The 13,661-nt window shown below is 39.2% G+C and overlaps 1 protein-coding gene across 3 annotated transcripts in view; it reads right to left on the reverse strand.

Moving 5' to 3' along the window:
• Nucleotides 1–13,661, reverse strand: part of LOC111154629 (kinesin family member 1B) — a 142,252-nt gene that overhangs the window by 82,849 nt on the left and 45,742 nt on the right. For all 3 annotated transcript variants that reach the window (XM_022514365.1, XM_022514364.1, XM_022514366.1), the window contains exons 6-12: nucleotides 10,441–10,619; nucleotides 9,784–9,895; nucleotides 7,390–7,467; nucleotides 6,629–6,694; nucleotides 2,199–2,274; nucleotides 1,429–1,507; nucleotides 202–344 (exon numbers count right to left, since the gene is read on the reverse strand). In XM_022514365.1, the coding sequence (XP_022370073.1) occupies nucleotides 202–344; nucleotides 1,429–1,507; nucleotides 2,199–2,274; nucleotides 6,629–6,694; nucleotides 7,390–7,467; nucleotides 9,784–9,895; nucleotides 10,441–10,619 (733 nt within the window). The remainder of the gene's footprint in view (nucleotides 1–201; nucleotides 345–1,428; nucleotides 1,508–2,198; nucleotides 2,275–6,628; nucleotides 6,695–7,389; nucleotides 7,468–9,783; nucleotides 9,896–10,440; nucleotides 10,620–13,661) is intronic.

Raw genomic sequence — 13,661 nt, forward strand, 5'->3', positions numbered from 1 at the left:
GATAGACTACTAGTCTATCTATATTACCTAAAGGAAGATTCTGAGATCATTTTCACTGGATTTTTTTTTTAAATAAAAAACAAAAACAAAAAAAAACATTTTCCACCATCTGACTTCATCATGTGCTTTGAATCTAAGTTTAAATACAAGCACCCTGAAGAGGAACAGATCAGAGTTTGTGCTGACCCTTAATTCACTTACTATCAATAATATCTCCCAGGCCCTGAGCACGGAGAAGGTCCTTCAGCCGCGTCACCTCCTCCTTCAATTCGCGGACCAGTTTGGCATTGGGGTCCTCATTGATAACAGCGTTGCACTTAATTTGTTTTGCACGGTCTGCATATCTATATCCAGAAAGAACATTCATTTTTGCCATTCCTCAGATACTCCACTTCTCCTAAGTAACGTACCATTACTTCTATCTCTAAATCAAACGGCTTGAGCATTTGCACACTTCATGAGCCTTACTAACAGTAGGTGCATCAGAAAGTTTTATAGTATCTTATCGATTTGAGGAAAAAGGCTCAGATGAATTTTAGTGATTTACCCCAAATCATAAAAGAAATAAACACCAGAAAGAGAACCTAAAATGCATTTGTCAGACTGTACAGGATTCTTTCCATCACCAGGAGAAGAGTAGAAAGTTCTAGATTAAAGTAATGAAAACTATTCATATATAGAAATACAGCTGACCCTTGAACGATATGGGTTAGAGCTACATGGGTCCACTTATAATCAGATTTTTTTTTTTATAAATATAGTCCAGTACTGTAAATGTGTTGTCTCTTCCTTATGGTTTTCTTAATAACATGTTCTCTCCCATCACTCACTTTATTGTAAGAATACAGTATGGCATTATATACATATACCTATGTACACGTACAACATACAAAATATGGCTTAGTCAACTGTTTATGTTATGAGTAAGGCTTCTGGTCAACAGCAGGCTGTTAGTAATTCGAGTTTTTGGGGAGTCAAGTTATATGCGGTTTTCCAACTGTGCAGAGGTTTGGTACCCCTAACCACTGTGTTGTTCAACAGCCAACTATATTCTACTAGTGAACAGCCTGTAATTTTTTAACACTACGTACACTCATAGCTGTGTTACTTGTTAAGAGCTGAGCATCTCTATAATGACAACCACCGCAAGGGAACTTCTTTTTACAGAAATGAAAATTGTAACAAACTGAAAGTGAAACTGAAAACCATAAACAGGTCAATTCTATTACAATAATAATCTCCCCCACCCAAAAAAATAAAATAAATAAAAATGAAAATCTCCCCCAACCCATGTTTTCCCTGTTATGAGAGGGATGGATCATTACTTACATAAAAAATTACCCAGATAGCATAAGAAAACCAACGGTGTAACAAAATGACTTATGTGGCACGGTAATCTACTTAGCCATCAAGATCAACTGGGAGTACCTCAGAGTGCTCAAAGTTTCGTCATAGTTGATATCTGCTGGGCTCAGAGCAGCAACCATTGCAGTTCGAGAATTGCCACCTAAGAAGATGAATCATGGTTATCGCAAATCATACACATTTTAGAAAGAAGAATTTTATTAAATTTATGTCCAATTAGACAACACCACCTCGGATCCCAAGATTTAATCAAGAGTCAACAAATGTCTTGCATGCTCCCATGTCGGGCACTGTTACACCGTTAATCTTGGTGTTTGGATCTACTGTGACAGTTTCCCTCTCCCACCCCAATGGAGACTTCAGCCACTCCACCAAAATGCCTTTAGTGAGTCCAAGTCACAGTGATGAGGACAGGCCAGTGGGCCATTCTCAAGCCTCTTCCTCCTATCAGCGACATCTGACATAGCTCATCACTCCCTTCTCATAAGGAGAGAAAGAGGCGAACAGAACAGAGAATAAAGAGAATGACCTGGAGGTCAAAAACCATCAGCAAAAAGGTAACACGGAGTTTCCAAAAGAGGTTTGAAGAAGGAGCGATAGTTTTGAAGCAGATGTGGTTAGGAAGACCACCACACCAGTCCCTGTTCTGAGGTCAACACGATGCGGGAGAGAACCCTGATTAAAGAGTGAGCAAATCCAACCAACTTAAATCAAGAGTAACATGGGTATCTGGAGATTAATTTTCTCCAAAACAAACATAAAAGACAAATAACCACAAAAGATAATCAGTAAACAGCGTTAAACAGATAACTACACACCAGTGATCGACATACCTAGATTTTCTCGAAGGAGCCAAGTAAGTACAGAATCCCTGTAAGGAATAAAATCAGTCTTCTTCTTCTTCTTACTCTATTAAACAGAAAGAAATGGTCTTAGCATTGTTAGGGAGGAAAAATTCACAGGAAAGGCAAACCAGTCTAAAATTCCTAAGTAAACTACAGTAGAACCCCATCACTGTAGAAATTTAACATTCAGGCTTCAATTCTTCACAATACCCAAAGTTCATGCAATAAAACAATTTTTTTCTTTTTATATTTTATTTTGAAAAATTTAGAACATACACAACAGCTTAGAGAGTAGCATAATGACCTACCATACATCCATCATGCAACTCCAACCATTGCAATCATGTTTCTATTATCCCTCAAACACTTTACACTTTTTCTTCCTGAACCATTTTGAATAAATTGCAGGCACCATGCCTTTTAATCCCTAAATATTTCAGCAGATAAGGACATTCTCTTACTTATTAGTCACATTTTAATGACCGAATTCAGGAAATTTAACTCAATATACTATTATCCAATATCGTGTCTATATCATATCTTTTACAGCTGGTAGTGTTTTAAAGCAAATCCAATATTTCACCTATAAATAAATACTTTAGATACATATTTCCAACAGAGAAGAACTTTTTTCTTTTAAGCAGAACCGTAAGACCATATCACACATAACAAAATCAACAGTAATTCCTTAACATCGTTCTCATTTCCAAGCCTCAAACAATGGTATTTCACTTTTGCAGAGGGGCAAATATGAATCCTGGGCATTGCAGGTTAGATGTGTAGGAGCCAAGTCATTTAGTTAACGAATTTACTTGGCCAACCACCAAATCATCAAGTGGACTGCTGCATCTCTAACAACTCTTGTAAAAGTAATATACATTTGGTTTCTTTAGAAGGAAATTATACCCCAAATAAATCCAACTGACAGAGTTAGGACTCAAGGTGAAAAGGTCTAAGACAATGATGTGATTTACTAATCTGAAGATCTGTAAAGGCTGCGAGATGAATTGTCCGCATATACGTATTAAGCGTTTACTTATACAGCTGTGACCCTTCGCATTATCATGAGATAGAGCAAAAGGCACCAATACAAAGCCAGTACTAAAATGGAATTATATCCTTTGAAAGTAAAAATTAATGCAAATCTTTTGCAGATAATAGCTACTGCAGTTTGTTCTGACTGACGACTAAGTCGTAACAATTTAAGAAGCCACTAAAGGAAGCCAGGGTTCACTGATAAAACATCTCTCCCCAGTCCTGGTATAATCTGAGGTTAAAGTTTAAACTAAGGATGATCTAGTTCTTACAAAAGCATGGGTATTCAGAAAAAGAGTACTAAGTAGCTGACCTCTGGTCTGTTGAGGAGGAAAGGAAGTAGGCAAGTAGCACTTTAATTCCATCTCTTATCAAAAACATCCCCTCCAATTCATCCTAGTCCACCCACAGACACACTTTCCACCAATGAGAAAGTCACTTCCCACAGCAGGATCTATTTCTAAATGACACAGACCTGTAAGGAGAATTACCCCTCTGTCTTCCACAGCTTAGTGGGAGAATCCGTGCACTGCAAAATTCCTGAGGCCTGAGACCTCAATTCTTCCTTCTCTAGCCCCTCACCACACCTAAACACTCCACTATGCCTACGGTTAGTACTGAAAATGCTGCAAGAGCTAATTTATCAGTTACAAGGACGGCAAGCAGTACTATAAAAATAAGCAGTGTCTCTTTGCCAAACAATGTTCTATTTTCATTTTGGTCAATTAGACTAAATTAAGAAGGAGTAGCTAAATAAAGAACCATTAACAGAACTTCTACCTTTTCCATTTGAAAATATCTCAGAATTTTAGCCACTTCTTTTCTAGTTGCTCTCTTACATTATTAATCTCATATATTCTCACAAATAAGGGCCTCAGTAATTACCTAAAAATGTTTACTTACTGACATCACTAGCCTCTCTAAAAAGAAGTACTATCAAATACGGACAGTGTAATCCTGTTTCCCTCCCCAGTAGAAATAACAGTATATTTTAATTCACCCAAAATTATACTTATTACATAAAAACTAAAATTTGTCTTTGATCTATTATAGTTATGGCACAGATGCGAAGTTCTAAACTGGATTTTCCAAAACTAATCCTAAAAAAATCATTTGCAAACGATTGTGACACAGAGCAATATGGGAAATATGCAGGTAAATACTTTGTAAACTTATCCTCTGGTTGATAATGAATGTTAAAAATGAGCACATGGACAAGTTAGAAAAACCACTAAATTTTAACAGTTTTCATGTCTGGGGACTCAGATTAGGTATCTGAAGAATATCCACACATACATAAAATCAAACAACAGACTTTTTAAATCTAAGGCAGCTTTTCCAATAAACCAAAAGAAACAAAGCATTACTTTCTATTAAGTAATTTGTGTACAAGTAGAAAACAAACCTATATATTTTAAAATATGAGTATAAAATATTTCTTTGCAGGGACACCTGGGTGGCTCAGGCAGTTAAAGTGTCTGCCTCTGCTCCTTCCTGTCTCTCTCACTCTCAAATATTAAGTAACATCTTTTTAAAAATAAAATAATTCATTGCAGATACTCCCTTTATCTCCAATGTTATTCATGTGACTCAAAACTGTTGAGTGCTCTACTATTAATGCAAAATAGTACTAAGAAATTCTAGAGTATGTGTATAGAAATATAAGGAAAAGTCTATTGTATTTGGATTAAGAGGATGCAAAAGAACTTTTTTCTTTAAAGATTTTATTTATTTGGGGCACCTGGGTGGCTTAGCCATTAAGCGGCTGCCTTTGGCTCAGGTCATGATCCCAGCGTTCTGGGATAGAGCCCCACATTGGGCTCCCTGCTCCGTGGGAAGCCTGCTTCTCCCTCTCCCACTCCCCTTGCTTGTATACCCTCTATCGCTGTCTCTCTCTGTCAAATAAATAAAATCTTAAAGAAAAAGGACTTTATTTATTTATGACAGAAATATAGCGAGAGACAGAACACAAGCACAGGGGATCTGGGGAGAGAGAGAAGCAGGCTCCCCGTTGAGCAGGGAACCCGATATGGGGCTCAATCCCAGAAGCTGGGATCATGACCTGAGCCAAAAGCAGACACTTAAATGCTGAGCCACCCAGGCGCCCCAAAGAGCATGTGTTCTAGAGATGGAGTTTAACTTGATTCTATAGCCTTCACTTTATATATAACCAAAGAGTAGGAAAAAAAAATTTTTTTAACAATTTAAATAATCCATGACTTTTCATGATAGGAAACAAGATTATACAAAGAGGTTTAAGAAAAATATCCTAATACTTTCAAGAAGGCAGTTATGTTTTAGAAGAGTACCCATAAGAAATATCTTCATTGCCCTTTCAAGAGCTTTAAAGGTGACTTCTTCAAGTGACAGTCCCACAGATCACTAGGAGAAACATTAAAAAAAACACAATGCAGACGCTTCCTCATTTTCCCTCTTGTTCCTTTATTCTGCATTCCCTCTCCAAAGCAAATCATGTTCCCTAAATTAGGTTTGGTGTGCAGTCTCATGATTCGTGGTCACTGTGAACAGCAATTCAAAATTCCAGAGCCAGAAAGCAAGTAACAAAAAGTTGTTTTTCAAGGCTCCATTCCTCCTTATGCCTCCATACATCCTGCTGAGGATTCACAATCATCACAATTGATTCTACAGCTAGTTCATTCCTACCAAACCCCTCCGTACCTTGCTGGTGCAGTTGTCCTACAGATGAAGCATTTAAAAGAAAGAACACAGGATTAAGCCTTCAAAAAGAAAGTACTTTAATCAATTGAGTATGACTTTTCAGAAACAAGCAAGGAAGCATCTAATTCTTTTTAGGGATTCAAACGATGTACTAAACTAGAGTATACAATGACTAGTACCTCCTTAGCCTTTAATCTAAAAAATGAAGCCCATGACACAAAACTGTTACAGTTACAGTATCCCACTGTTAAAGAATAGGAAAGAATAACACAACTTTAAAAAATACATTATTGGCCCCCAAATCAACAGCATTCACCAAGGCAAATGCTTAAAAAAACTCCAAAAGGTACTGTAACCTACTTTAAAAAGATTGTATAGGAAAAGATTATGCAACAAAATCCTTGGTTTTGATGAGAGAGCTGAAGGAAGGCTCAAAAAGCAACCAAACCCTAGGTCTTCGTAAATAGTTTTCAGTCTGGCCTCTACAGATCTATGTTTACTTTCACTCTCCTTGATCTCTTTTGTGTTCGGTAGAAAGTCAAAGTGTGTTATACCTAGTATCTTATCTGAAAAGCTCTAAAAGGAGAAAGCAAGATTACACAAAAGGGCCAAAAAAGGTCAGTCTTCATAAACACATAAAATATCATCAAGTACATTTGCTGAACAGACAAGTTTTCCCATGTAATCAAGTATATAATACTTACCACCTCTGCCAAGGCTGAAATGACTTTGCCCAGAGTTGTGAGAGACTTATTAATATTCGCTCCTTCCTGAAATCAATACCAAACATGAAAGAATTATGATGAAGAGTATCTTCTATGGCCACATAATCTATAACGCACAGGATACAACTGAGCTAGCACTCTTTGTTGACTTACGACCACAAATCCTAAAAACCTCTTTTAGTCCACAATCTCCCCTGTTCACATTAATGCCATGCCAGGACCACACGCCTAACTCACAGTCCTGAGTATGGGCAAGATGGCTTGCCCCAAAAGCTTACGGACGCTGCCTTCTTCCCCCAACTCACCAACATGCGATTTCTGCTCTTGTTAAATAGCCATCCCTCTGGAGAGGGCTGCGTGTGTTCTCACATTTGGATTTTGTGTGTCCCTGTCCCTTCAGGGATGCTTCCATCTAGCCTGTTCCTCAGAACACCTTTCAGCTCTCACCTTGACCATCAAGTCCTCCTTAACTATCACCTTACGTTACTTATCTTCCATCGAATTTACAGATCAGGCGTCAGCAAAATGTCTGTAAAGGTTTTGCAGGCCACGTGTTCTCTGTCACAAGCTCTCAGCCTCACCGTTAGAGACAACACACGAACAAATAGAGGGGACTGTGTCCCAGTAAAACTTCATTTACAGCAACAGGTGCGGGTCAGATTTGACCCGCTGGCCACAGTTTGCTGGCCTGTGCTACAGAGCGTTTACTGACTAGGTCAGCTGCTTGATAAAATCAGTACCTTCAATCGCGTCCCTTTGGCGCCAGTTGAGTCGGCTCGCTCGCTGCCCGCCAGATCCACCAAGCTGATTTTACTGACCTGGTCAAGAACAAGGACATTGGGGCAATTCAAAAACCAGCCAGGTAGAACCAGGAAACACCAAGAGGCAGGAAATTAAAAATTAGGCGTGCAGAAGACTACAAATACTTGTTAGAGCTCTTACATACGGCACAGGGAGACACAGCAGGCACAAAAGTTCACAGCAATTACCTTGGTTCAAAATAAGTCATTTTAAGATACACAGGACATATGTTATAACAGTGTGTCATAAAACTCATTAACCCAATAAATGGCACATTAAATATGAAGCCTCCAGCAACTGGAACCCTCACACACTGCTGGTGGGAATGGAAAAGGATACAATCACTCTGGAAGGCAGTTCAGCAAAGTTGTAGACCTACAGAGCTTAACATATGCTACCATAGCCTCAACCACTCCACTCCCAGGTATTTACCAAGAGAAACAAGAGCAAACAGCCACACAGACTTGTACACAAATGTTCATGGCTTTTTCATTTTCATGCTCAAAAACTGTCAACAATTTAAATGCCCCCCAACAGGCGAGTTAATGCACTAACTGTGATCTAGCTATATAATGGAATACTAATCAGCAATGAAAACAAGTGAACTACTGTTGCACAAAACAACACAGGTGAATTTCAGAATTATGCTAAGAAAGAAGCAAGGCAAGAAAACAGTACATTCTATTCATTCCATTCTTATAAATTCTGGAAAGTGTAAACTAATCTGTAGTGACAAAAAGCAGATCAGAACTGCCTAGTAAGTACGAGGGTGGAAGGAGTGACACGGTTATTATAAGGTGGCATGAGGCAGCTTTTCAGGGGAATGGACGTGGCTACGATTTGGACTATGATATTGATTTTACAGGTGCATACACACTAATCCGATTTTATACTTTATGTGTGGTCTATTGTACTTCAACAAATCAATAAAAGTTGTTAAAAAAAATAAAGCTTTGGGAAAGTTAGACAAAAGTATCCAAAATGGATTGTCAAAGGAACTGTGGTTATAGGATTAACATAATTATTTTTGTAGACGGGACATCATAGAAGAAAGGAAAAAATGTTTTCACTCAAGATGTAAATAGCATTAATATTGTAACTAGCTAAGCAATGTCAAGTTATCTGATCACCTATATGAAGGGTGTTTTTTTTTTTTTTAATAATTTTCAGCTAGGGAGGCAAACCATAAGAGACTTAACTCTAGGAAACAAACAGGGCTGCTGGAGGGGAGGTGGGTGTGGGAATGGGTACCTGGAGGACGGGCACTAAGGAGGGCCCTTGATGGAATGAGCACTGGGTGTTCTACATAACTTATGAATCACTAAATTCTACATCTGAAACTAATAACATGGTATATGTTAACTAAATTGAATTTAAATAAAAAAATTTTTAAAAATAAAATAATTTTCAGCTAAAAACAAGTCACCAAGTAAAAGGTGATCCTAGTTTTTAGTGACGTCAGTCTCACAAATTACTCAGTTTGTAAGGCAAAGGATCTTTCATCACTACCAGTATAATAAATCTAACTTCAGGTTTAAAAATCCAGTGGCATGCTACTTAGATACATAGGCAGAGAAGAATTCAACATAAATTTATTACACAGTAAATTCACATTTACTGAATGGTTACTCTGAGACAGGCAGTTACATGCACTAACCTGTATCAATATTTAATCATCTTAACAATCCCATGAGGTTGGGAAAACTGAGGCACAAAGAGGTAAGTAACTTGCCCAAGGTAACAGTGCTGTAAAGTGGCAGAGGCACGATCTAAAGAAAGCAGTTTAACTCCAAAGTCTACTGCATTTAACTACTGTAGAAAAGGAGACAGGAACAAGCAAGGTATTCAAAGAGCATCACAGGCGCTGTGCAGTCCTTTGCTTTCCAAGGAAAAACACACCTTGTCTGCTTAATTGTTGCTTAAATATTTAACCCCCAATAACATTATCAGGGCTCAAAACAAATAAACAAACAAACAAAAATCTACATACCAAACAAGTAATTAAGAGATTCTAGTCAAGAAATAAAAAAGGAAAGATTTTCTCCCCACAGAACTGCTTAATTCTTTTGAACAGAGTAGTTTCTGAGAGAGACCCAAAGTCTCTGTTTTCTCTTAACCCTATTTTCTATCTTGCAATTTCACTCAAAAACCCAAAAAATTTCACTAAAAATTGCTTTTGGATGGGAATAAAAATGACAAGCAAAAGATACAAAATATTCTCTTAAGAAAAAAGGGTAACTTTCTCCGCTCCATAAGCTGCAGAGAGTAGCCAGAGAGACTTCTGAAAATCCCCATTCCATACAACTCAAGCCCGGACACTGACATTGTCCTACCTTCTCAGTGGAAAGGTTGGTCTCAGTATCATGTTTCTTCTGGGTGAAAACAATGGTAAACACAGCATGGGAACGGCTACTTGTTTCATTCATGTTGGTAGCCGCCACCGTCCTAAATAAACATAAAGGTGACATGTGACAATGGAATTCTTAGATGAAAGTTAAAATGGATAGCATAACTATATCAGAAACAATAGCTTTATTCATAGATCACGAGACTGTCACTTGCACAAATTGTTCTCAATACACCTTATTTGTAAGCTTATCAAGTTATCCCCAAATCCAAAGGTCTCCCATCAGAATCATTTTTATACCTCAGTTGTCCCTTTAGAAACCACCGGGGCATTTAATTTGTATTCTTTATTCCACAATTAATTCCACAGGCATATGATTATCCAACATTTTACCACAACCTAATCAAAACCTGATATTTTAACTTAACCAACGTTCTGCCATGTTTCAGCACTGCATTATTTTGATGAGAAGATGCTGAATATGCTGAAGCCCTTTCTTTTTACCCCAGCACAGCCAAGGGATCAGAGGATCTACAATTAAAGCAACTTTCATAAGTATAAAGGTGGTCTCAAATCCTTAACTGGGAACAAAGGACCTGAAAAGGTGCCAAAGCCTTCAGTCATTAGTCTATTTCTACCATACCTGGCTTTGTTCCCAGCATCCATGAGGTCAGCAATGTCTGTGTAGGAAGTGACTGCCAGCTTGGACAGATCCTCCACATAAGGGCCAAGAAGTGGGTGTTCGCGCACACGCAAATGACCCTTGTTTTTTGGATTCAGCAGGTCTCGTACTCTTTCACAGTAAATTTCCATGTAGCTCACCTAAAAATAAATTATTAAGTGAACTGGAGGACTTGGAAAAAGAAATCCTATATATTAAAAATTCTTTTTATACTTTTATTCAAAGCTCTACAGTTGGGGCGCATGGGTGGCTCAGTTAGTTAAGCATCTGCCTTCAGCTCAGGTCATGATCCCAGCGTATTGGGATCGAATTCCGCATCAGGCTCCCTGCTCAGTGGGGAGCCTACTTCTCCCTCTCCCTCTGTAGCTCCCCTGCTGTGTACTCTGTCTCTGTCAAAAAATAAAATATTAAAAACAAAACAAAACAAAAAACCCAACTCTACAATTAGGGGTACCTGGCTGCTCAGCCAGTGGAGCACACAACTCTTGATCTTGGGGTTGTGAGTTCAAGACCCACACCAGGCACAGAGATTACTTGTAAAAAACAGCTCTACAGGGGCACCTGGGTGGCTCAGTGGGTTAAAACCTCTGCCTTCGGGTCAGGTCGTGATCCTAGGATCCTGGGATCGAGCCCCACATCGGGCTCTCTGCTCAGCAGGGAGCCTACTTTCCCTTCTCTCTCTGCCTGCCTCTCTGCCTACTTGTGATCTCTGTCTGTCAAATAAATAAATAAAATCTTTAAAAAAAAAAAAAACAAAACAGCTCTACAACGAGAGATCAGCAATCTTTACAAAGAGAAATGCCATAGGTCTAGTCCATTTCATTCTATTAACAGTCGTACAGACATCACTGTCTAGCTTAAAACCAGCCTTCTGATGGACTCAGGAAAGAAAAGGAGCTAAGAAGGCTACCTCGGCAGTCAGCAGCCACTACCTAAGTCAGAAAAAAATACCATTTTTAGTAGCAACTTACCAGTTACTAATACACTTCTAAAAATGTATGCTGTTGTCAGTAATTGAGGGTTACAGTGAGGTTACTCTAAAAGCTTGGAAATAAAAATTCTATTAGTGTTAACATGAAGAAATACTACCAATGTTCCAGAGCAGGGAAGACAAAAAAGAGACCAGCAACCCCAGTATGGTAACACTAACCACACACAAACCATGTATCTACCACAAGGAGTGAGGACTCGTCAGCATGGAGTCTGACGGCATGGCAAGACCTGTCCACGACTGGTGAGGGGAGAGGAAGCCTCAGCTAATACATTGCTGGAACTCTCGTCCTACCAGCAGGACCATTCCTATCGTGGAGATGAAGGTCTCAGACTGTCCTTTCTTTACCTGAAGCAAGCCAACATCTCACTCATCTAGGAAACTCCTCCCTCTCTAACTCCATGCTCACTAAAAAACCAGCAGGGTTCCAACATAAGTCTGTCCACAGGAAGATAAGATAATATACCAGGCTTGTTAATGTTTAATGTTCTGGTCTAGGGAAGAATAACAAATAAAAGGGAAAGTAACAAATAAAAGTAGTGGTTTCATAAGTCAAATGAGCTTCACTCAAGAGTCTGGCTTTGAAGGTTGCTTCTGGTCCTGATTTATCTGTAAGATCAAACTTCTAGGCAAATAAGGCTCTGGAGTGGGGAATTCACCACAGGAAGACTCATTATGCTCTTCTCTTGTGTATCCTGAGCTATTCAAGCACACGACAGAATTTGGCACTTGTATACTTCACATTTCTATAGACACATTTCCAAGTGTCTGAAACAACAGAACCGCCGTTTCTATTGCTTTTTTCTTTCACTCAGTCTCAGATCTGACTGTATACTTTTCATTTTTATTTTTAAAAAAAGAGTTTATTTATTGGGGCACCTGGGTGGCTCAGTGGGTTAAGCCTCTGCCTTCGGCTCAGGTCATGGTCTCAGGGTCCTGGGATGGAGCCCCACATCATGCTCTCTGCTCAGCACGGAGCCTGCTTCCCCCTCCCTCTCTCTGCCTGCCTCTCTGCCTACTTGTGATCTTTGTCAAATAAATAAATAAAATCTTTAAAAAAAAAAAGATTTTATTTATTTATTTGACAAAGACAGACAGAGGAAGAAAGGAAATACAAGCAGGGGGAGTGGGAGAGGGAGAAGCAGGCTTCCCACCGAGCCGGGAGCCTGATGCGGGACTCCATCCCAGGACCCTGGGATCATGACCTGAGTCAAAGGCAGAGGCTTAACGACTGAGCCACCCAGGTGTCCCACTGACTGTATATTTATACTGCATTTTAGAATCAGTTTTTTAAAATATGGAGAACCCTTGAGTAACTGATCCCCTACGAGATTAAAACAATAGGACAACAAGTACACCTTCTTAAAGCAGGTCTTCCTATAAAGTGAAACGGCACTTTAACATTCCTGTGTAGTACTTAAACTTGGACATACACTCTGGAGTCCCAGAAAGATACTACATCTTTTTGAATGATTTGTTGTCCCTTTTCACCCAGGTGTGGGAGTATGAGGACCCAAGTAACCTAGGTAGGGCTGCTGAGCTCTGCTACTTATTCTCTAACATGCAAACCCACCTAAAGCCAGCACTAGTTCCTTTACTTCCAAGCCAGCCACTACAGCCCCCACGCGGCAAATTCAATTCACTGAACAGCAGCATCTTCCAGGCATTTTCTAGGCACTTGGCACACATCAGTAAATAAAAGAGACAAAAATCTCTGCCCCAGCGAGTTTATGATTCTAAATAAAAATAAGTGACAAATACATAAATAAACAGAATTCTAAAGTAGGTTAGAACATGAAGAGAACTGGAGTGGGGTGGAGGGGAAGGGAGAACAGGACGAGAGAGACCAGGAGTGCTGGGCTGGAGGGCCAGCTGCAGGGTTAAATAAGGTGGTCAAAGTAAGTTTCGTTGAGAGGGTAAGCCTTGGGCAAATGACTTGAAGGAGCTGAAATACTTAGACAAGAAGATATACAAAGGAAGAAAATTTCAGGCAGAAAAAAAAGTAAATGTAAAGGCCCTGAGGTAGGAAAAGTTCCTATTGTTCCAGAAACGGCCAAAAAGCCAGTGTGGCTGGAGAAAATAAAGGAGAGAAGCAGGAGAGAGGGTAGAGGTCCCAACGTAAGGAAGTACAGTATCAACTACACCGCACTCCAAGCAAGCTGTGAACTCCAATATGAAAGGACATGGCATC

The sequence above is a fragment of the Enhydra lutris genome, unplaced genomic scaffold (genome assembly GCF_002288905.1).
Source record: "Enhydra lutris kenyoni isolate GAN:26980312 unplaced genomic scaffold, ASM228890v2 scaffoldscaffold38, whole genome shotgun sequence".
In the NCBI taxonomy this organism is placed as follows: Eukaryota; Metazoa; Chordata; class Mammalia; order Carnivora; family Mustelidae; genus Enhydra; species Enhydra lutris.